The following is a 21,541-nucleotide window of genomic DNA, read 5'->3' on the forward strand; positions in this document are numbered from 1 at the left end:
ACGCGGCGTCGTTTTAGCGAATAATGGTAATAAAACAGTTAGGTAACTCTTAAAACGACGGCGTTTTGGAGAATTTTTTAATTTATCCGTCTTCGTCTTCTTCTCCAATGGGTGATCCCTATTCTCAAGCAGCTCTATCAGAAGACCGTTATTTTCGGAGAGTCTCATGTAATCGTCTTCTTCTCTGTCTCTCTCTCTGCCTCTGGTTTTGATTCTACCTTTCGAAGTTTTTTTTTATTTCTCGAGAGAGGTCCTTTTAAAGATCTCCCTCATGGTTAGTATCTGCTTGGCGTTTAAATTTGCTTATTTAGGTAACTTTCCATTTCTTTTCTTATCTCTTTCCTTTTCCTTGCCCAACAAGTTAGGGTTTTCAAGAACATCAGATCTTTATCTGAAACCCACAACTGGAATCATGATCTCTGGTTATGAATGTATGAACCCATTGGATCGTCCTCTACTTATAGAGATTGTGTGTTATTAACAGGATGGGAAGGGTAAAACTGAAGATAAAGAAGTTAGAGAACACAAACGGACGCCAAGCAACGTTTGCTAAAAGGAAAAATGGGATCTTGAAAAAGGCTAATGAGCTATCTATTCTTTGTGACATTGATCTTATTCTTCTTATGTTCTCTCCTGGCGGCAAAGCCTCGCTATGTTGCGGTAGACGGAGGTAATGTTGTCGTGTTTTTGTTGTCTGATTGTTAAGGTTTGTTGATTTGCTTTGTGTTTTTTTGTTTTTTTTTTTGTTTTCAGTAGCATTGAAGAGGTGATTTCTAAGTTTTCTCAAGTAACACCGGAGGAAAGAACAAAAAAGTTTGTCATCTGTTTATCTTTCTTTCTTTCTTTAGATTCTTATCGATATGTTTCTTTCGTCGTTGCTCACTTGTTTGTTTCTTGTTTTACTTTTGCATTTTGAAACACAGGAAGGTTGAGAGTCTTGAAGTAAGTTGTTTCACACTATCAAGTTTGGTTCCAATTCTTGAGATGCTTTTTGTTTGGTTACTGATTCAAGTGTAAGTGTGTGTGTGTTTTGAAAGCTCAGACCTTGAAGAAAACGTTCTTAAAGTTGGATCACACTGTAAATATAAGAGAACTTATAGCCTCAAGGTGAGTAGGAGAAGACAGTTTATCAACACTACAAGAAAACTTCATACTCTCTCTATATGAACTTTAACTTCTTTTTTGTTTTTTGTCTTCTCTGGTTTCAGTAATTCAACAACAGAGGTAATTCACTTTAAAACTCTTTTTTTTTTTTACCTTTTCTCGCTTCTGTGAGAGATTTGCTGAAGCCTAGAACTTAATAAAACCGCGTTTTTTCTCAGGACTTGAGTACTCAAGCAAGTGTCCTGCAAGCTAGGATATCTGAGATACATGGAAGATTAAGGTAAAAAAAGATCTTTCTGAAGCTGATGATTATTTGTTGTTAGTACTTTATATTTCATACATTGTCTGTAGTTATTGGACAGAAGTCGATAAGATAAACAACGTTGACCACTTGGGACAGCTTGAAATTTCCATCAGGCAGTCCCTTGATCAATTGCGTGCGCATAAGGTATCATTTGCTCTTAAAAAGAAACCTTCTCAACTTCACTTCATCTGCAAAAAAAAAGAAAAACTCAAAAACTTTCGGTTGATGGTAGGAACATTTGGGACAGCAGCAGCAGCAACAAGCAATGCAAATCGAAAACGCAAACTTTGTTAAAGATTGGTCTACCTGCTCGGTAATTTACTCAAATGATTCTTCTTCTTCTTTTCATCTCTCACTCAAAACAATCTGAATCATTCAATTCCTGACTTTCAGTTGCAAGATGGGATTGAGATTCCTTTAGAACAACATCTTCAATCCATGTCATGGGTACTTAATAGCGACAACACAACCAACATTATCACCGAGGAACACAATCCAATCCCAAAACGGTTAGTTACTTAGTTAAAGCTCTTCACATTTTTCTTCTTAGACTAATTAATACTACTGAATCATCATTAACTCTAAAGGGAAGTGGAGTGCTCTGCGAGTTCTTCATTTGGGAGCTATCCAGGCTACTTTGGAACAGGGAAATCTTCAGAAACAAGCTTTCTTGATGAACTAAACACGACCAACGGAGACATCAAACCGCAGCTATGCACTAATAATAATAACATTATCCCATACAATCCCAATATTATGCAGAATGATATTAAGCACCACCAAACGTATCCTCCTCCTCCTCTTCCTCCTCCTCCGCTTTTTAACCTTCCAATGAACCAGAGAGAGTATCATATGAATGGATTCTTCGAAGCACCACCACAACCACATGGAACTTCTGCTTACAACAATAACAACAACCAGGCAAGGTTTGGTTCTAGCAGCAGCTCCTTGCCGTGCTCAATCTCCATGCTAGACGAATACTTGTTCTCCCAGGTAAAAACTAAAGAAACATTGTTCTCTTCTTCTAACATCATCAAAGTAAAATCTAACATATGTTTTATTCATTATTTCAATAGATGCAGCAACCGAACTGATGATGATAGAACATCTCATGGAAGAAGTCACCCATTTTTTTTTGTTCAGAAGCAGCAAGCGAACTAAAACAAAACACTTGCAGGTTTCTGAATTGGTTCCAAGATGAAGCAAATACCAGTGGTGAACTCTGGTAGATTGCAACCCCCACACAAATACGTTGTTATATCTTCAATAGATGTTTTTGTGTTGATTTTTTTTATCCGGCAGATATGTTTTAGTGTGTATGTGTCTTTGGAGGCTGTCAAAGTAACGCCATGACGGCCAAAGATGATGAGAAAACTCTCTATTCTTCTTCCCTTCCTACAAAACTAGCTGTATCTTTTTTTTTTTTTTTTCATTCTTTGTAATACAAAAACAAACAATGTTTATTAATTAATTTAAACAAGAAGCATTTATATGTACATATAGCTTTGTCTTGTGCATTGCATCTTCTGTGAAGCTTCTGAAGGTTCTCAGCCAATTCTATTTGTATTTGCTTTTATTATCTTGCAAGACACATTCAGAAGCATCTGTAGGCTGGGCAAAATGCCGACCTGAAATCCGAACCCGAACCCGAGCTGAAAGGCTCGAATCCAAACCTGATTCCGGTTTTGAGGATCTATAAGTTATAGATCCGTTCAAAGTATTTAAAAAATTTAATTCGGCTCTCGTTCAGTTTTCCGGTTTCCGGTTTTGGTTCAGGTAATAAAGTTAGGAATCAACTAATATCTGAGATAATTACGGATCCCATTCGGTTCTGATTTTTCAGTTAATTCAGATAAAAAGTCATAAAATTTGAAGGGGGGGGGGGGTGGATTAAATATCAGATTTTCAGAGTTTTTTAGGTAATTCAGATAATTGTAATTTTTTCTTGGACAAAAAATATTCTTGTAATTTATTTATTTTTGGGATATTTCGGTTTATAAATAGTATTCTTAAATTATTTGAATATTTAAAATTAAATATAGTTAATATTCATAAGTATATACATTATATTATAAAAAAATAGGTATCTATTCGGTTCTTGGTTCGGTTTTAGTTTGGTTCTACAAATATAAAATCTGCTCGGGTAATTTGTAAGATCCAAATTCGAATCTAACCTTTTTTTGGCTCAGTTCTGTTCTTTGGTTTCAGATAAATGTGTCCGAGCAGCCTATGTAAAATTATTCCAACAGATTTTGTTGTGCAGTAATAATATTAGCCAATCAAGTTGAATAGGAAAATATTCTATTTAAAAAGAAAATCCAAATTCAAATAAATTCAATAATAGTTAAAATTAGTATCTGAAACCTAAATAATTAACTCAAATACTCAACTAGATTTTATGTAGTTTATTTATTTATTTTAGTCATATTCAATTATATATAGTGTACATTAAATATTATGAAAGTTTTGAATTTTAGGTAATTTTGTATAGCACTAAAAAAAATACTAAATCAAATGTGTATATCCAAAAATCTAATTTGTTGTCCAAGTTTCAAATAAAGGCCCATAACGGGCCCATCTTATAAACTTTAAGATGAGTACAGAGCTCGATTCCGACGAACTTGTCGGAAACAATCACGAAGAACACATCGCATTCCTCCGAGTTACCAGGAACCAATCTCCCATCAGAAGAATCCATCACTTCTCGGATCTCTCTATCTCTCCCCTTTATTCTCCTATACTTCCCATTCAAAGCAAGCTTCTTTACAGAACTAGGGTAAGAGAACCCTTGAGGAGATCAATGGATACAGCGACGCAGCCACCACAAGGCCAGCCGCCTCCAGTGGCTGAGAAGCTGAATCCGGAACTTGTGCAGCTTCTGAATCTAGAGTCTGTAAAGACACGAGCCGATAGCTTGTTCAAGGCAATTTCTCGGATCCTTGAAGATTTCGACGCTTATGGTCGAACCAACACTAGTCCTAAATGGTTTGTGTTGGGGGGAGTTTTGTCTTTATTTCTGGTCTGTCTATTTGAAAACGTTGTCTGATAATTTATTCTTTTAACAGGCAGGACATTCTAGGGCAATATTCTATGGTGAATCTTGAGCTCTTTAACATTGTGGAAGAGGTGAAGAAAGTCTCCAAGGCTTTTGTTGTTCTTCCAAAGAACGTCAATGCTGAGAATGCTCAAAGTATGTTCCTTTCTTAATGGATGCTTTGCTTCCAATCAGTGTTCAAAAAATAGCTAGTTTGTAGATAGGCTGTTTATATGAGATTATTAGAACACTGAATTTGAATTATTGAATATTGAATATGATGGAAATGGTTTTGTGTGATGTTCAGTTTTACCGGTTATGTTGTCTTCCAAGTTACTTCCGGAGATGGAAGCTGATGACAACGTCAAGAGGGAGCAGTTGCTTCAAGGCGTTCAGAATTTGCCTGTGCCAATGCAGATTGAAAAGCTAAAGGTGTGAGAGTTTGTATGCTTTTTTTTTTCTCTTGTGGATTTTTTTTTGCTGAAGATGGTTTTTTTTTTTTACTAGGAGAGGATGACCTTGATTGCACAAGCTTGTGAAAATGCTGAGAAAACTTTAGCTGATACTCGTAAAGCCTATGGATTTGGCGCACGTCAAGGCCCATCTATGCTTCCAACTATGGACAAAGTTCAAGTTGCAAAGATTCAGGAGCAGGAGAGCATGCTTCGAGCTGCTGTAAATGACGGCGCAGGTAAGAGATCTCACTTCTCCTTTTAACATTTATCGAATGGTAAGAAACTGTAATCTTTGGGTTTTGCTCAATTCTATCTCATTTTTGTAACAATTTGTGTTTCTAGGAACAAGACTGCCTCCAGATCAGAGACAGATAACCACTGCACTGCCACCGCATCTGGTAGATGTGTTATTCGTCAACGATGCAGGTAAAAATTTCTTTCGTTCTATATCTAATAATCAGTGGCACTCTGGCTCTATTAATGAGTCTGAAACTCTCTTTCATTAGGCAAGAATGCATTACCTGTGGCGTCAAACAACATCAACAGTCAAGGGAATATGATGCAGGTTTGTCTATGCAGTGACTACTTATTCCTCTCTAGTTTTAATGATTATCATAGTCTATGGAGGTTCATGTCTTTTGAGTGTTTTTTTAAGGTCTCTGGAACACAATTTATGGGAAGATCAGCTGCATCTCCATCTAATGCAAACTTTGATACAACAAGATCTCCTTTGCCATATTCAAATTCTCCTCAGTCCGCGGGTATGCTTAATGCCCCTTCGCCTCAGCAACAACAACAGCTTCAGCAGCAGCAAAGGTCGAAGTTAATGCAGTTGCCTCAACATCAGCAGCAACTACTTGCACAACAACAACAGCTCAGACAATCTTCTATGCAACAGGTTGGCTTTAACGTTTGCCTTCATACATCGATAGTTCTTCACTTACTTTAATGTTGTTTGTTAATTTGAATATTTTTTTTCAACTTTGTATAGAGTCAGATGCCATCACTCCATGATTTGCAAGCTCAGCAGAAGTTTCAGTCGGTAAGTTCCCAGTAGAATCAGTGGAACAAACTTTTGTCTTGCTATTTTCTTTGGACTCTTTTTTAAGTTTAAGATTGTGTGTTTATTGTCCAGTTACATGGGCAACAACATCAAATGCCATATTCGCAGTCAATGGGACACCAACAATACCAAGCGAGACAGCTATCAGGTGGACATATTCAGCATGGTATGTCTCAAGGACAGCTCAATCCAGCGATGTTGAACCGTCAGTTGAACCAGTTTTCAGGTGGAGCGAATAGTGCAATGTTTACATCTGCACAAGGCTCCCCAAGTAGCCAGATGGTGAGTCACCTCTCTTCAAAGCTCCTTAATTGATAACTAATTATCTCTTTTCTGCTTATTTGGTTTGGTGTTGGCTTTATGCTTAAATTCTAGATACCAAACATGTCATCTATGCAATCTCAGACACTTAATCCTAGAATGCAGGTTAGCTCAAAAACTCATACTCGTCACTATGCTCTTTGAATGATTAAATTAAATAAAAACCATGTTTCTTAAATAACAATGAGCAAGTCTTAATCTGATGTTTCTTGATCTTGATTGTTCTCAGCAGTATGGAGTTTCGGGTACCAATGCTCAAAGAGGTCATGCGTCTCAAATGTTGGGTGACCAGAGTAAGAAGTTAAAAAAAAAACTAAAGCATGCTTTCTTACACTAAAACCGATTCATTAACTATTTTCTTCCCTTGCTGTTTCTTGCAGTGTTTAACAACAGCGGAATGATGCAAACTCAACAGTCGCAGCAACCACAACAGCAGCAACAACAGCAGCAGCAACAGCAAGGAGCCTATGGAAATATGCAAACCAATCAGCAGAATCTACAGCCTAACATGTTGCAGAATCCACAACAAAGACACCAAAACCCTCAATAAAACTCCCCCTTTTGTACGACTTGGGCTTGTAATAGAACCCTTTTCGGCTTTTCCGACTTTTGGTTATAACTTATAACGTACCAGTACGGGCCTGGCGCATTATTTACTTCAGACAAGTTTTATGTTGATGGGTGAAGAATCCTTTTGGTCTTGAGAGGAAGTGAATTGGAAATCTTGCAGGATTTATCATTAATATACAAAAATACAAATATCTTAATAAGTTGGAAATCCATACAAAAACAATAGAAATACAAATCTAATTTAAAATTAAATAATTTTGTTTAAGTATCTTATGTTTTCAAATTCCTACATGAACAAATTAGACAAAATTGTGGTTGCATTTGGATCATTAATTTTTTTGAATGGAATGATGTGAAATGATGTAGTCTATCAATTTCATATTTTTTTCACTATTTAACTTAATGGGATGAAATATCATTCTATCAATTTCACAACCATTCTTTTATAATTTTGATTATGAATTAATGAAATGGATATATCTCAACTTTAAATTAATCCCATCATTTTGTTTCATTAATTCTGTTTCATGATTACATACCCAATGTTAGATTCTACTTTACATATTTTGACAATTTCTTACCTTGATTCCACTTTCTATGTTAATTTCTTTATTTTTATTTTAGTGACATCTAATAATTTCTAATGTTTTAAAAATCGTTTTATGCGGCCGCTTAATCACTATGTGGCGATTATCTTATAAACTGTCTAAATTAATAATTTTTATTTATAAATTATAAATATTAGTATATTTAACATAAAAACACATGAAAATAATATAAAATCATAATATTTAATCTATTAGTATATCATATATATTTAGTATATTGAGGTTATAGTTAGTAAACTTCTAGAATGATTAACTAACTATTTTAACGTCTAGTCTTTCAAGCACTATGCGCTGAGCACGGTCCGCTTTACTCACCGTCCGCTTAACGCATTGAACACTGATAATTTCTGTGGTTACTAGTGTTTCTATTTCTAATTTATTTTGTTATACGATTCATTTATGTCTACATTATTAGTCTTCCGTTGGAACAAAAAAAGATATCGGTTACCATATGCGGAGTTACCAATTAAAAAAAGAAATCCTCATTGGTGATGTGATACAGATGAATGTCATCTGACCAATAATAATACGAGTCTGATGTAATAAACACGTTGACGCTACCAATGATATAAGTCCGTCACATAATTAGGTCACAGCCAGTGATGTTTACAGTCATATATAATAACTTTCTTTCCTTAGTTCTATCTTCTTCTTCTTCCTCCTCTTCTCACAACTTTTTTTAAATTTATTAACAGATCTGGTGGAATTTAATCTCTTGACCCCACCAGACCACTGAATCTCTCTCTATAAACATTCATCAGTTTCACAAAGTAACCGAAACCCACAGGATCGAATCAATCATGAAGAATTGTGAGCGAATCGCTAATCTCGCTCTCGCAGGTTCTCCTTCTCCTCACAATTGCTTACATATCCTCACTTGCTCGATTCCTTTCTGGGTTTTGATCCCGATCGGTTTTACAGTGATGTGATTGTCTCGTTTAGTGGTTTCCTTATGAAATTCGCTAGCTTTCCGGTTTAATTGCTTACTCAATTTTGTGATTTGGGGGTTACATCTCTCTAGGGTTTAGAATTGGTGGGTGTGATTGATTGTTTTCAAATTGTTGGTGCATGGCGTAAAAATTGAAGCTTTTGTTGTTTTGGTTTCAGGTTTGACAGTGGCACCGCTTGTTGTGAGGGTGAACCCGAACTTGAATGTTGTTCTTACGGCATGTCTCACGGTTTACGTGGGTTGCTTTCGTTCTGTGAAGGATTCTCCGCCAACTGTAAGAACATGCAAATTTGTGTTTTGAAACAGTTGTCAGTGAAGAAGCTATTTCGACCTTATTTGTTTTGTTTTGTTTTGGAATGATGTAGGAGACCATGTCTAAAGAGCATGCAATGCGTTTCCCGTTGGTTGGGAGTGCTATGCTTCTCTCACTTTTCTTGTTGTTCAAGTTTCTCTCAAAGGACTTGGTTAATGCTGTGCTCACAGCTTACTTCTTTGTTCTTGGGATCGTCGCTCTTTCGTATGTCTATATCTACATTATGCATTATCGGTGGTCAAGTCTATGGCTTTCTCTTTTCCTAATACACACTTATTTGTGTGTTTGCAGGGCGACATTGTTACCTGCCATCAGTAGATTTCTACCAAAACCATGGAATGACAATCTTATCGTCTGGCGTTTTCCTTATTTCAAATGTATGTAACTAACATTTTCTCTCTTTTCTCTGGTGTAATGATCATCCTATCTCCTTTGGAATTGTTTTTATCAAATTTGATTGTGTCATGCAGAGTTATGATTTTTAACCTTAATCTTAAAACAGCATTGGAGGTAGAGTTCACAAAGTCCCAAGTTGTAGCGGGAATCCCTGGAACCTTCTTCTGCGCGTGGTATGCTTGGAAGAAACATTGGCTGGCTAACAACATCCTTGGCCTTTCCTTCTGCATTCAGGTTTACTTCCTTATATTATAAGAGTACAATAGACTATGCTGCTTCCTCATCAGAATGTATCTTTGGAATCACTGTTTTACTTGTGTCTTTATGCGTAATGAACGATGCGGCCAATGCAGGGAATTGAGATGCTCTCTCTTGGATCGTTCAAGACTGGCGCCATCCTTTTGGTAAGAATGAAATTATCTCATTTGCATCTTGTCAATGACAGTATTCTTGAAAATCATTTGGAATGTTTGTTTGTAACCTGACTCGCAGGTTGGACTGTTTTTCTATGATATTTTCTGGGTTTTCTTTACTCCTGTTATGGTCAGTGTTGCCAAATCCTTTGATGCTCCGATAAAGGTTAGTAAAATTGTCTCGAAAGTTACATAAAACAAAAATAATTTGATTTGATAATTTTGTTAGTGATCTCATTGCTGCAATTTATTTTCAGCTTTTGTTCCCTACGGGAGATGCTCTAAGACCCTATTCTATGCTTGGGCTTGGTGATATTGTCATTCCGGGTATGTCCTCTAAGACCAATGCATGTTGCTTAACTCAATATTCTTGGATCATGGTTTTTTTTGGATTGTATGAGACATTAAATTTTGTTCTTCTTTAGGTATTTTTGTTGCACTGGCTCTACGATTTGATGTGTCAAAGCGTAGTCAGCCAAAATACTTCACAAGTGCATTTGTGGGATACGTTGTTGGAGTTGTCCTCACTATTGTAGTCATGAACTGGTTTCAAGCAGCACAGGTCAGTTTTTCTTATGTGTCTTAATTGTTGTGAATCAAACCTATTTAAAGGGTTTTGCTGGTGATGGGAATATGTAATAACTTTCCAGCCTCACAGGCTTTATAGATTGATCTGATGGGTTTTGGTTTGTGGTTTGTCTCTGTTTCAGCCTGCTTTGTTATACATTGTCCCAGCCGTTATTGGGTTCTTGGCTTCTCACTGCGTTTGGAACGGTGACATCAAACCGGTTTGTTTTCTATTACTTCTAGCTTTCAATTGTAGCAAACGCAAACTTCAACACAATCGCAGTTTTAGTAAAATGCTTATGGGTTCTTTTGTTTTTCTTTGCAGTTGTTGGCGTTTGATGAGTCATCTAAGAGTACTGAGGAAGAGGTTAGTAAGACTCATGAAGAATGAAGAGAAAGTGGAGAACGAAGGGCTGAAGAGTAACATTTTATACACATAGATGTGTTTTTATATATGTATGGAAACAAAAAATGGAAAACAATTTTTGTTTCCAGTGATCATCGGTCTCTTCAAAATGGTTCACCCTTTTTTGTTCTTTTTAGATAATTTCAAACATCGTTTTCGCAGAGACTTGTGTAAGTTACTTATGAAGTTACAACAGGTTTCGTATTTTACTACTGAAGATACTAGTCAGGTTTCCTTTGACTTGTTTCTATGTATATTTTGATAGGAGGCTGTTAAAATCTCCGGGATGCAGTTATGAGTTAGTTCGAGCTGACCTTCTCATGTCAAATTAAATCTTTCAGCTATTAATTACTATTCAATAGTATGCGTTATCAAGTTGTTTTGAAGATATTTATCCAAAATATTGAAGCAGCTATTTCTTGATGATGTTGAACAAAGCTAATGTGCACTTCATTTTCTTGAAAATGTATTTGCAAGGGACAGAATTGATAAAATGTTTAAGATAAATAAAAAAAATGCCTTACATTAATGAACTTGTTAAGTTTATAAGGACAAGAGACTCTCATAATGATCCGAAACCGTCACAGAAAGGGCTTGGATTTTCTTAAAGTCAGAAATAGGCAGTCCTTCGATTGCGACACTTCTCATGCTTTTCTTCTCCAAATTGTAATAGAAAAGACAGAACGGATCAGACCATTCTTTTGAAACCAAACAAACTTCGCCGCTAGAAAAAGTATCCATGACCTCAAAGTCAACGCCAACATAAGATTCAGGCAAATGAAAAGTACTCATCGACCATTCCTCTTTCTCAGCATCTTCCACAACCCACAATCTAAAACCACACACACTAGGACTCTCGACCACACCAATTTTCCCACCGTAGTTTATCAGAGTTTTGTCTGTAGCAGACCACCCTCTCTCTTTCCACATACACTCATGACCCACTGGTACAAGTTTGCTTGGTACGTTGAAGATGTTGAACGTTTCAGACCTAACATCAAATCTCACAATTATAGAATTATGCGGAGAGTCGATGTCCTTCATAAATGCCCCGTAGTATACGGTTCCGTTCATGTACAACCCCTTTGTACAAACAACGTGAGGACATGCTACACAAGGAGACTCTCTCCAAGTCTCTTCTCCTCCCAATACCACAATCTTGTGCTCCAATCTCCAAGGCAAGTCATCAAGAGCAAGCACTTTGTATTGATCTCCAACAGGATCATACCCAACACTGAATGTACATGGGGCGTGGACAAACTATTTGAGTTTGTTTGAATTTGAAGTGGGGCAAGTTATGCACCTGCCTCGTGCTGGGGTTACAAATCCCCACGTTTTCAAAACCGGCTCCAACGCAGATCAAGCCACGACCCGCGTTATACACAATCTTCCCTTTAATGTTTACCAGACTCAGATCTTTGTAAGAAGAAGACGAAGAGGAAAGTACTACGTTTGGGTTAGGTATCGAGACTACTAGAAGCTTCGCCCCGTAAAAGTCTTCAAAAGCAATGAGGAGACGAGGAGGAGGTGAGGAAGAAGCAATATTCAAGTGATGGTTTCTGAACTGTTGGCTGGTGATGATGGATGACCAGAGCTTTGAGACACTCCGGAATCTCAATAAAGATTTCACAGGTAGTTTTAAGAGTGTATTGATCTGGAGATCGAGAGGAATGTAGATCGGTGTCATCGCATACATTGGAGAGAAGCTTCGTATCTCTAACAAAACCTAGCTTGAGACAAAAGCCTAATTTAAACTAATAAAAGAATTATAGTATTCTCTTGAACCGATATATAAAAATGAAATACATCAACTGATAAGAATATTATAGCGTGAATTTGAAAAAAATAAAATACATGTACATTAAAGAATTTATATGTTTTAATATATGTACAGTAAAACTTCTATAAATTAATATTCAATAAATTAATAATCAATATAAATTAATAAATTTCGCTGGTCCCAACTTGAGCTGATTCTTAATTTGACACAAATAGATAAAATAATAAGATAATATTTTTTTTAGAAAATTCTATGAAAGTATATGATCCCATTAAAATTATAAATTAATAAGTTTTATGTATAAATATTTTATATAAGTAAAAACTTATTATTATTATATTATTTGTTTTATATTCACAATAGAATTATCTTTATATTTTCTTAACGGGTAATATATTTTTGATTAGATTTAGTAATATTATATCTAAAACCACATTTAAGTTCTATACACTATATTATATACTCCAAATAATAAAAAAAATTAATATAAATGTCAAATTTCAAAAAGTAACAATTAATGTTTATACACTAAAATCAAATGGTTTTCTTATCTAAGAATAAATATATCTTAAAATAAGAAATCTAAATAAGAAAATTTTTATAAATTAATAAAATTTTAAATTCCTAGCATTATTAATTTATAGAGATTCTACTGTATTAGATACATATTTACTGAAACTGTTCGAATCAATTTAAAAAAAACATGTGGCAATTTAATAATTGTAAATTGTGCATATGAAAAGTATAGAATATGAGCTAATTTCAAGAGAATAGTAAATTAAAAAAATTATATTTATATAAAACGATATAATACGTACACCATATTTCTGGTGATTTGTATTAAAACGATAAATTCACTTTTATTCAAATATGAATTTTAAAAATTCTTTTGAAATCTAATAACAAACTTAATATTTAATAAAGTACTTTGATCCATTGTTATTAAAAATCTTCCAATAGTGAGTTTTATAAGTTTTCTAGTAATATCAAAGTGTTTGATTGAAGTTTTCTAATTTAAAAAGTAAAATATAAATAAATCTCATAGTTTTAAATAAAATTTCCGAATGGTTTAATAAAAATCATATTAAATTCAACAATTCATTAAAAATAGAGAAAAAGACTAAAATAGCACTAAATCAAGTTTTTGTTCTCAAACTAGCACTCAAGTCCAAAAGTCACAAAAATAGCACTCAAGGGGTGGGGTTTAGGGTTTAGAATTTAGGGTTTAGGGTTTAGAATTTAGGTTTTAGGGTTTAGAGTTGAGAAGTGAGGTTTTGGGGATAAGATTTCAAATTTTGAAAAATAAAAAAATTTAAATTTTTCAAAAGATAAAATGCTATTTTGGTCATTTTAGTTTTTGAGTGTTATTTTTGTGATATAAACTTAGAAAGGTGCTATTTTGGAGATTTGCCCTTAAAAATAACACATAAGTTATTAAAAATCAAATCACTTGAATCTCTAGATTAAATATACGCTCAAAGATGATTTTGCTTAACTACAAAAATTTTCCTCTCATCTCTCATATACCATTACTAAAACAATGGGCCTATAAAGAACTGCTAAAAGCGTAATATATATATCATAAAATCTAAGCCCATTAATGCTAGCAACGATCTTGAAAGAAAAACCCTTATTAACCAACCAACCACAACAATCTTCGAATCTTTCTTTTAACAAACCATTCTCAGCTCCTCTTCCTCATCTCGATTCGATTCGATTCGATTCCTTAGGGTTTCTATCTCTCTGCAGAGAAGAAGAAGAGAAGAAGATTTTAAAAGGGTCAATCAAATCTTCTGGTAGGTTCTCCGTCACGACGTCGATTCAATTTCGTGATTGCTGATTCAATTGCTTACAGTTGAAATCGGGTACGTTCAGAAAGACATGTATTCCTCAAGAGGGAGTGGCTACGGTCAACAGCCCTACGGTTCTCAATCCGGTTATCCCCAGAACGTAAGATTCAATTAGATCTCATCTTTTCTACTGCATTAGATACGATTGATTGATGTTCTAGATACTGAATCAATAGCTAATTAGTTTAAATTATCATTGCAGCTTGGATCTAATTATCCGGGGAGTTCAGTCAGTGGCGGTGCAGAAGGGGGATCTCAGATTCCCTTGAGCTCTCGCCTTCCTTCAGGTGCTCCTCAGGAGACTGACATTGGTGGTGGCTACAGGTCTCAGTTATCCACAGCTAGTCATTACGGAGCGCAGTACGCGTCTCTGTATGGAACAGCTTCTCTTGCCAGCTCTCAGCCTTTAAGCACCAAAGGCGTTGGCTCATCAGTCTTGGATAACCGCTCTGGATATGTCCCCACTCTGCCGGATTCGCCAAAGTATGCTTCTGGAAGCTATTTGTCTTCCTCTGCCCATGGTTATGGTCAAAAGGAGGATGATTTGTATTCGGATAAGCTCTCTGGTTACGTTCCGGTTGATAGAAGGCAGTCAAGTGCTTATCTCGGTAGGGAGTTGCAAAATGATCCAGCTGCTCGTTATGCTGATTCATCTAGTTTTGGTCGCCAGGTGAGCCCACATCTGTTATAATATCCTATGAATTTTGTTTATTTCTGTCCAGTGGCATGATACTCATTGTTATGATTCTGGCAGACTGATTTGTACGATCGCATTGATCAAGCATCACTCCTCCGCGGAGAACAGTTACTAAAAATGCAGTCGCTCCATACCACTTCTGCTGATGGAGGTGTCAGGTACTTTTTTTCCGACGATGTATTCTTCTGTATTTGTTCAGAAATATTGTATTTCTGTTACCTCTGTCATCTGTATTATGTTTCTGTCTGGACGGAAACTATGTTTTTCCTAGATTTTTGTTATAAAGCTTCCTGTGTAAATTTGCAATGACCTTTGAAGAAAATTTTATCTTATTGCACTGAGTAGCAAACATTTCTGGCAGACAAGCCGATTATCTTACAGAACGAAGTTCTACTGTACGCCATTCTGACCAAGAAGCTATGCATTATGGAAGAAGGCTCGAGTCTGATCCTCATGGGCTATCACTACACAGCACGTCTTCTTATGCCAGCCAACATACCCCATCGCTATTAGGAGCTGCTCCCCGGCGAAACTTAGATGACTATATCTATATGGAGAGTTCTTCAAATCCTGGTTATGGCGTCAGTTTGCCTCCAGGCAGGGATTATGGTACTGGGAAAGGCATCCTTACTGCAGCATCTCTGGACTTGGACTACCCTGGTGGTATGCTAGCTCGTGGTGGTCCTCGCGTTGATGATCTCCGGAAAGATGACCGGGCAAGTTATCTTAGAGAGTTTGAACTAAGGGAAGAAGAGCGTCGCCGTGAGAACCTGCGTGCCAGAGATAAGGAGCGAGAACGAGAGAGGGATCGCGAACGTGATAGAGAGCGAGAACGAGAGCGGGAGAAGGAACGAGAAAAGCAAAGAGCTAGGGACAGAGAAAGGGATCGCATACGGGAGAAGGAAAGAGAAGATGAAAGAGAACGTGATCGAAAACGCGCTCTCGAAAGAAAACGTGATCGGACTCCAACAGCGAGAGCTACGTCCAGGGACCCAAAGGAGCGGACTCCAGTGCCGAAAGCTGTTTCTAGGGATGCACGTAGTTCCTCTTTGCGGCGGGATGCACAACATCGTGAAGCATCAATTAGGTTTTCTTTTTTATCCATGTCACGCTCTTCATCTGGAATGCAGGGGATTTTATGTTGCTTCTTCGCAAGACACTAACCTTATTTCTGTTATACCTGAAGGCGTCCTTCACCAGTTAGGCCAATACGGAGAGATTATGTCTGCAAGGTAACAAGTGTTCAGAGAAATTCCTCATTCCGTGATGTTTTTGCATACTCCTCTGGGTTACCTCATCTTCCTTTCCAATCCTGCATTCTCCTTGCTTTCTTATTGATTGACTTCCAATTTCAGCTTTCTCATTCTTTTCCTCCTTTACCTTTGGTTACTATACTTCCTCTTTCCTTCTGACATCTTGTCACCTTGGGGTATTATTATCCTGCCTTTTGAACTCAGTGTGACAAATATTCCTGGTAGAAAGTGCTATGTTTTCCTGAGTTTTGTATTATTTGGGAGGGAAATTTTGCAACCTTATATATTGTTCGTCTCTAGTTAATTTTCCTGATTGCGATTTTTTTTCTTTGGGACTTTGCATTGAAGGAAACTTGTAAAAGTTCACAAGGATGAAACAATGGATGTTATTTTTCGTTGATAAGACGCTTTATTGAGAGTTACCCGCCCTTTGCATCCTGAGTAATACAATGATTAAGACCACTATACATAATTTGATGACTTGTTTTTAGGTTTTATCCTCGCGCTTGGTTGACATGGAGAGGGATTACGTGACACTGGATAAAAGATATCCAAGGCTTTTTCTACCTTCTGAGTTTTCCAAGGTATCTGTTTGTCCATCTGCCAATAATTTTCTAATCCTTAGGAGAGTACCAAGTGATCGTAAACCTCAATATATATGTTTCAGGTTGTGGTGAACTGGCCGAAACAAAAGCTTACACTTTCGATGCATACTGCTGTGAGGTGAATTAATCCTACTTTCTTGTTTGCAAATTGTCAGTCTGAAGATTTTAATCGTGTTCAAGGAGTTTAAATAGATCATATTTTATTTCCCTTGCTGAGTCAGTATATTAGAGCTAGATTTTGGATTCACTTTTGCTTTATTATATATACAGTCTAAAGATTTGTAAATTTAACCATCTTTTGTTGAGGACGGCAGTTTTGAGCATGATTACATTGAAGATGGTGGAGTTGATGTGAAACCTACGCCCACAAAGTCTTCAGCTGTGAAAACTGGAGGAAAGACTGTTTGGAATGCCAAGGTGGGCTGTTTTTTACTCTCAATAAGTCTTCTACCGCTTTGAATGTGTCTTTGCACAGTATATCATCGCTGGTACTGTTCCCGATTACATTGAAAGCATTTTCATATGTAATGTGTTTCTCTTTTGTTCAGATGATTTTGATGAGTGGCCTGAGCCTGTGTTTAAAAAGGCGCTCGCCTTATGCGCCAAGGCGCAAGGCGCACTCAGGCGATAGCTCCATCGCCATGCACATCCCAGGCAAGGGTATGGTCCCTAAGGCGCTCGCCTAGTGCGCTTTGGCCATAAAGCGGTGCCTTCAAAGGCGATGCAAAGGCGCGCCTTGGAGACCCTATGTTAACCGACACTAAACCAGGTACGAAACCAAACCCTGCTTTAACTAATTCACCAATCTTATAACAAAACGTCAAAAATACTCATCAAAACCCTAGCTCCCTCTTCAAAGTTAAACCAAACGTCAAAAATTCTCACAAAACATATATCTCACAGTGTTTTGCTTAAGGTTAGTCTCATAGGTTCTTCTTCTTATTATTATGACTACTTGTGTTTCTTGGTTACAGTCTAGAATGCACTGCGATTGCTTATCTCTGTAATTTTGGTGCTTCTTTTCTTTTATACAGTAAGTGATTGATGCTTACATAATTGACGCTTACTAGTATATTGTAGCTTGAGGACTCCTGTGATCAAGTTGATGTATAATCTTTGTTTGTAACTGAAACAAATCTAATATATATTGAAATTCATTTTTAACATGTATTTTATTGCTCTTTATGGTATAGTTTGTGTTTGCATGTTCTTTACGTTATTGAATGCTTTATTTGCATGTTCATCATCATAGTAATTTAGTTTTTTTTTTTTTTTAATCACAGTTTCAAGTGGTCTTCAAGGCGAGAGCCTCGATGCGCCATGGCGCAAGGCGCAAGGCACATACTTCATCGCCATGGAGCGCCATGAGCCTTTTTAAACACAGGCCTGAGCAGGACTGCTCTGGAAGATCTTTCTTCAGATAAATTATTTGAAGAGCGTATACCTCATATTTGCAACATATTAAAGTTTGCTGTTCTTAAAAAAGATCATTCGTTGATGGCCACTGGTGGTCCTTGGGATCCCACAGATGGCATGGACCCATCAGTTGATCAGTCTTCCTTAATCACGACAATGCTGAGGTGTGTTTCTTCTCTTGTTCGTTTTTGTCATTCTTTTCTACCTTGTATTCGTTGTCTTGAGGCATGGAAGGTATTTTGCGTTGCAGACACACAAAGGATAAGCTTCATCTTGATCTGAGCAACTGCCGTCACTGGAATCCCTTTCTAGAGGTAGGTTTGACATCTCTTAGTTTAAGACTGCATTGAGATGTTGAACAAGTGGGGACGTCATAGTAGAGTATCCGAGCTTATTAGTGGTTGCTTTATTTATTAATGTTTTCGTTAGTCTATTAAATATTTTTTCTAACTGTCTTAAATTGTTGGACCCTCAACCATTGCTATTAGCCTATCCAAAGATTTGCTATGAATAGCTTTGCCAACTTTGTTAACTTGGTTCCTCGATTGCATATTGCTGTAGATATGGTAGCTTCAGTATAGATACATACAAAGCTAACCAAGCAATATTATTTACTTGTTATCTGGAGATCTAAATAGCTTTGTTTGACCTCTTTTTTTTTGGCGTTTACAGATACATTACGACAGAGTTGGTACGGATGGAGTTTCAATCTTCAAAGAGATCACTGTACTATTTGTCCCTGATTTATCAGAATGTCTTCCTTCATTTGACGCTTGGAGAACCCAATGGTTGGCACACAGGAAAGTTCTTGCTGAGAGAGATAGACTACTTTCTCAGGAGGCTAAGAAAGATGTCATTGTAGGAAAGGGAAGTGATAATGCCGGTGAAGTAGCCAAGGATGCGGAGAAAAAGACCCCAGGAACTAAGAAGGTGGTGAAAAAGATTGTTAAAAGAGTTGTTAAAAGGCCTGTCAACGATGGAAAGGCAACTGATAAGAAAGATGAGAAGCCGGATGAAAAGGATGTTCCTGGAAAGGTTGCCATTTCAGGTGATAACCAAGGGGAGAGCTCAGATCCTAGTGCTAAGGGTAATGAACAGACTCCTTCAAAGACAATCGTAAAGAAAAAAATCATCAAAAAAGTGGCTAAAAAGAAGATTGCTGAAGTAGACAATAACATGGACGGTGACTTGAAGAATAATGGAGAGAATGATGAGGAAAAGGTGGTGGAGGCAGAGAAGAAAACTCCTGATTCAGGTAGTATGGAGATGAAATCTCCTGCAGGAAAGAAGGAAGAGAGTGCCTCCAAAATTGTGGAAACAAAACAGAAGGCGGGATCTCCGAGTACTGAGAAAAAGGAGGGTGCTTCTAGTTCAACAAAGGACATTAAGGCAGGTGAAGATAAGAAGGCTGAAAAGAAAGACAAGTCAGAGAACCAATCCGAGGGCAAAAAGGTTGACGAGAAAAAGGCAAAAGAAAAAATTAACGAGAAAGAGATTAAAGAGAGAAGTGGAAAAGATGAGTCCATACTACAAGTGAAGGACAAGAAAAAGTCTGACGAACCTCCTCGGCCAGGATTTGTTCTACAAGTGAAACGGAACAAAGATTCTAAAGTAGGTGGACAATAAGTCAAGGTTTCAGGTTTAGTAATAGCAGCTTTCACTTATTTGGAGTTTTTTTCTTTTTAGCAGTTGCGTTCACTTTCGGTCTCCCTGGACTCGCTTTTGGATTACACTGACAAGGACATTGATGAGTCATCATTTGAGGTTAGTCTTTTTCCTGTGTGGTTACTGCTTTGCTTAGCATGTTTCCATTGTCTCTCTTAGCTAACTCAATGTACGTGTTTTGTTATAGCAACTGAACTACTAAGTTTTCATCAATATTATGTATGTTCTTGCAGCTTTCATTGTTTGCTGAATCGATGTTCGAGATGCTACAGTATCAAATGGGTACTCGTATCTTAGAATTTCTCAAGGTTGGTTTGTAACTGATTTATGATGTTTTGTTTTTTGAGCTACCATAACTGTTTTCTTACACTTCTTTTTTTTGTCCTTGGTAGAAATTACGTGTAAAATTTGTGAGAGAGAGAAACCAACGAAAGAGGCGTCAAGAAGAGTTATCTGCCAAGGAAAAGGAAGCAAAAGCACAAAATAAGCGTCAAAAGACTGACAAGGAAGCCACTGTTACAACTGAATCTGTTCCTGAGAAGGATGACAAGAAAAATTCAGCAAAGGAAACGGTAGCTAACACTGAAGACACTAAAAAAGCCACCGGTGATGAAGCTGCTACGATGGAAGCGGATATCAAGGATGAGGAGGATGAAGAGATTGATGAAGATCCAGAGGAAGACCCTGAAGAGGATCCTGAAGAAGACCCTGAGGAATGCGAGGAGATGGACGATGAAAATCCTGAGCAAGAAGAAACTGCTGAAGAGGTATGATTTATACATTATTTGCCATGCAGTTTCCAACTTACATTATCGTAAGTTTTATTTTAGCCAACAAGATGTTATGTTCATCAATCTTGTCCATTTGTTCTGTGTCTCTTCTTCAGCCGCAGAAGAATGAAGAAAACAGTGAGAAGACTAGCAGCGCTGTTGCTCGTCCTATAACTGAAGTCGCAACTGATAGAAAAGAAGAGATCGTGGAGAAGACTGATTCCAAATCTGCTGAGATCAAACCCAAGTCGGAGTCAGGCAAGCACGGGAAGCAAGAGGAAGGAACATCTGATGCACCAAAAAAAGAAGAAACGGTTGATAAAGAGTTGTTGCAGGTAGAAAATCTGCTTTGACTATTATAATGTCCTTAAGCTTTTACCGTTTTTGTTGGTGCTAAAGCTTCTTCTGACTCAGGCTTTCAGATTCTTTGATCGTAACCAAACAGGCTATGTTAGGGTAAGAAGAAGCTTAATCCATCTTCTAAGCCATCTTTCTTATCTCTCAGAATGAATTTACAATACCGTTTACATTTTTTGTTCTTTCACAGGTTGATGATATGAGAACAACTATGCACAGCTTGGGAAAGTTTCTATCTCACCGAGAAGTCAAGGTAAAAGAGATTTCTCTATACTTGAGTTTGTCAATCATTTTAACAAAGATATAGAGAAATGAATTATTTGTGTCTTTTTTGATCTTTGGCAGGAACTTGTGCTGAGTGCTTTGTTAGAGAGCAACACTGGAAGAGATGATCGGATTTTATACAATAAGCTCGTTAGGCTGTCTTTATAGAGAGTGATGATATTTAATAATGGCCGTCTTGTTTAGTGATTTTCTCTTGGGAACTTCACGAGAAATGTTTTTTCTTAAATTTAATTCGACTATTGTTCAATAATATCTGCTTTGGACAGAACTTTGTTTTTTTTATGTATATTGCAAATTAATATTTGGTCTGTTTCTTAAAATTCGACTATTGTTAAATACTAATATTTTTAAGACCGGATA

General features: G+C 36.8%; 4 protein-coding genes and 1 pseudogene across 8 annotated transcripts; 4 read left to right on the forward strand and 1 right to left on the reverse strand.

The window, feature by feature from the left end:
- Nucleotides 1-118: 118 nt before the first annotated feature.
- On the forward strand, nt 119-2,906 carry LOC106394568 (agamous-like MADS-box protein AGL30). Its single transcript, XM_013835137.3, has 12 exons — nt 119-311; nt 485-670; nt 754-813; nt 924-942; nt 1,043-1,107; nt 1,209-1,224; nt 1,323-1,384; nt 1,456-1,552; nt 1,641-1,721; nt 1,802-1,917; nt 1,996-2,401; nt 2,485-2,906. The coding sequence occupies exons 2-12, from the start codon at nt 486-488 to the stop codon at nt 2,500-2,502; spliced, it is 1,125 nt and encodes a 374-aa protein (XP_013690591.1). The 5' UTR covers nt 119-311; nt 485; the 3' UTR covers nt 2,503-2,906.
- A 1,080-nt stretch (nt 2,907-3,986) lies between these two features.
- LOC106391278 (mediator of RNA polymerase II transcription subunit 8) lies at nt 3,987-7,024 on the forward strand. Of its 2 annotated transcripts, none has more exons than XM_013831890.3 (12): nt 3,987-4,393; nt 4,474-4,598; nt 4,750-4,874; nt 4,950-5,133; nt 5,240-5,323; nt 5,404-5,462; nt 5,553-5,795; nt 5,889-5,939; nt 6,033-6,242; nt 6,336-6,386; nt 6,511-6,574; nt 6,662-7,024. In XM_013831890.3, exons 1-12 carry the CDS (start codon nt 4,002-4,004, stop codon nt 6,829-6,831), a joined length of 1,758 nt encoding a protein of 585 aa, XP_013687344.3. In that variant the 5' UTR covers nt 3,987-4,001; the 3' UTR covers nt 6,832-7,024. The 2 variants fall into 2 exon arrangements, with proteins under 2 accessions (XP_013687344.3, XP_013687345.3); XM_013831891.3 differs by having other exon boundaries at nt 6,514-6,574.
- A 1,012-nt stretch (nt 7,025-8,036) lies between these two features.
- Nucleotides 8,037-10,715, forward strand: LOC106391277 (signal peptide peptidase). The gene is made up of 11 exons (XM_013831888.3): nt 8,037-8,299; nt 8,567-8,682; nt 8,774-8,925; nt 9,013-9,098; nt 9,224-9,351; nt 9,471-9,521; nt 9,610-9,696; nt 9,788-9,857; nt 9,956-10,092; nt 10,241-10,318; nt 10,423-10,715. The coding sequence occupies exons 1-11, from the start codon at nt 8,260-8,262 to the stop codon at nt 10,486-10,488; spliced, it is 1,011 nt and encodes a 336-aa protein (XP_013687342.2). The 5' UTR covers nt 8,037-8,259; the 3' UTR covers nt 10,489-10,715.
- LOC106395942 lies at nt 10,543-12,618 on the reverse strand (annotated as a pseudogene).
- A 1,250-nt stretch (nt 12,619-13,868) lies between these two features.
- Nucleotides 13,869-21,541, forward strand: LOC106393993 (protein SHORT ROOT IN SALT MEDIUM 1). Of its 4 annotated transcripts, none has more exons than XM_048740709.1 (20): nt 13,869-14,079; nt 14,139-14,233; nt 14,336-14,803; nt 14,888-14,988; nt 15,192-15,917; nt 16,017-16,062; nt 16,575-16,667; nt 16,751-16,806; nt 17,003-17,105; nt 17,237-17,252; nt 18,073-18,268; nt 18,355-18,418; nt 18,777-19,715; nt 19,791-19,868; nt 20,003-20,077; nt 20,162-20,536; nt 20,656-20,874; nt 20,954-20,995; nt 21,087-21,149; nt 21,242-21,541. In XM_048740709.1, exons 1-20 carry the CDS (start codon nt 13,884-13,886, stop codon nt 21,326-21,328), a joined length of 4,038 nt encoding a protein of 1,345 aa, XP_048596666.1. In that variant the 5' UTR covers nt 13,869-13,883; the 3' UTR covers nt 21,329-21,541. The 4 variants fall into 4 exon arrangements, with proteins under 4 accessions (XP_048596666.1, XP_048596667.1, XP_048596668.1 ...); XM_048740710.1 differs by having other exon boundaries at nt 19,794-19,868; XM_048740712.1 differs by having other exon boundaries at nt 13,940-14,079; nt 14,159-14,233.

The sequence above is a fragment of the Brassica napus genome, chromosome A9 (assembly GCF_020379485.1).
Source record: "Brassica napus cultivar Da-Ae chromosome A9, Da-Ae, whole genome shotgun sequence".
In the NCBI taxonomy this organism is placed as follows: domain Eukaryota; kingdom Viridiplantae; phylum Streptophyta; class Magnoliopsida; order Brassicales; family Brassicaceae; genus Brassica; species Brassica napus.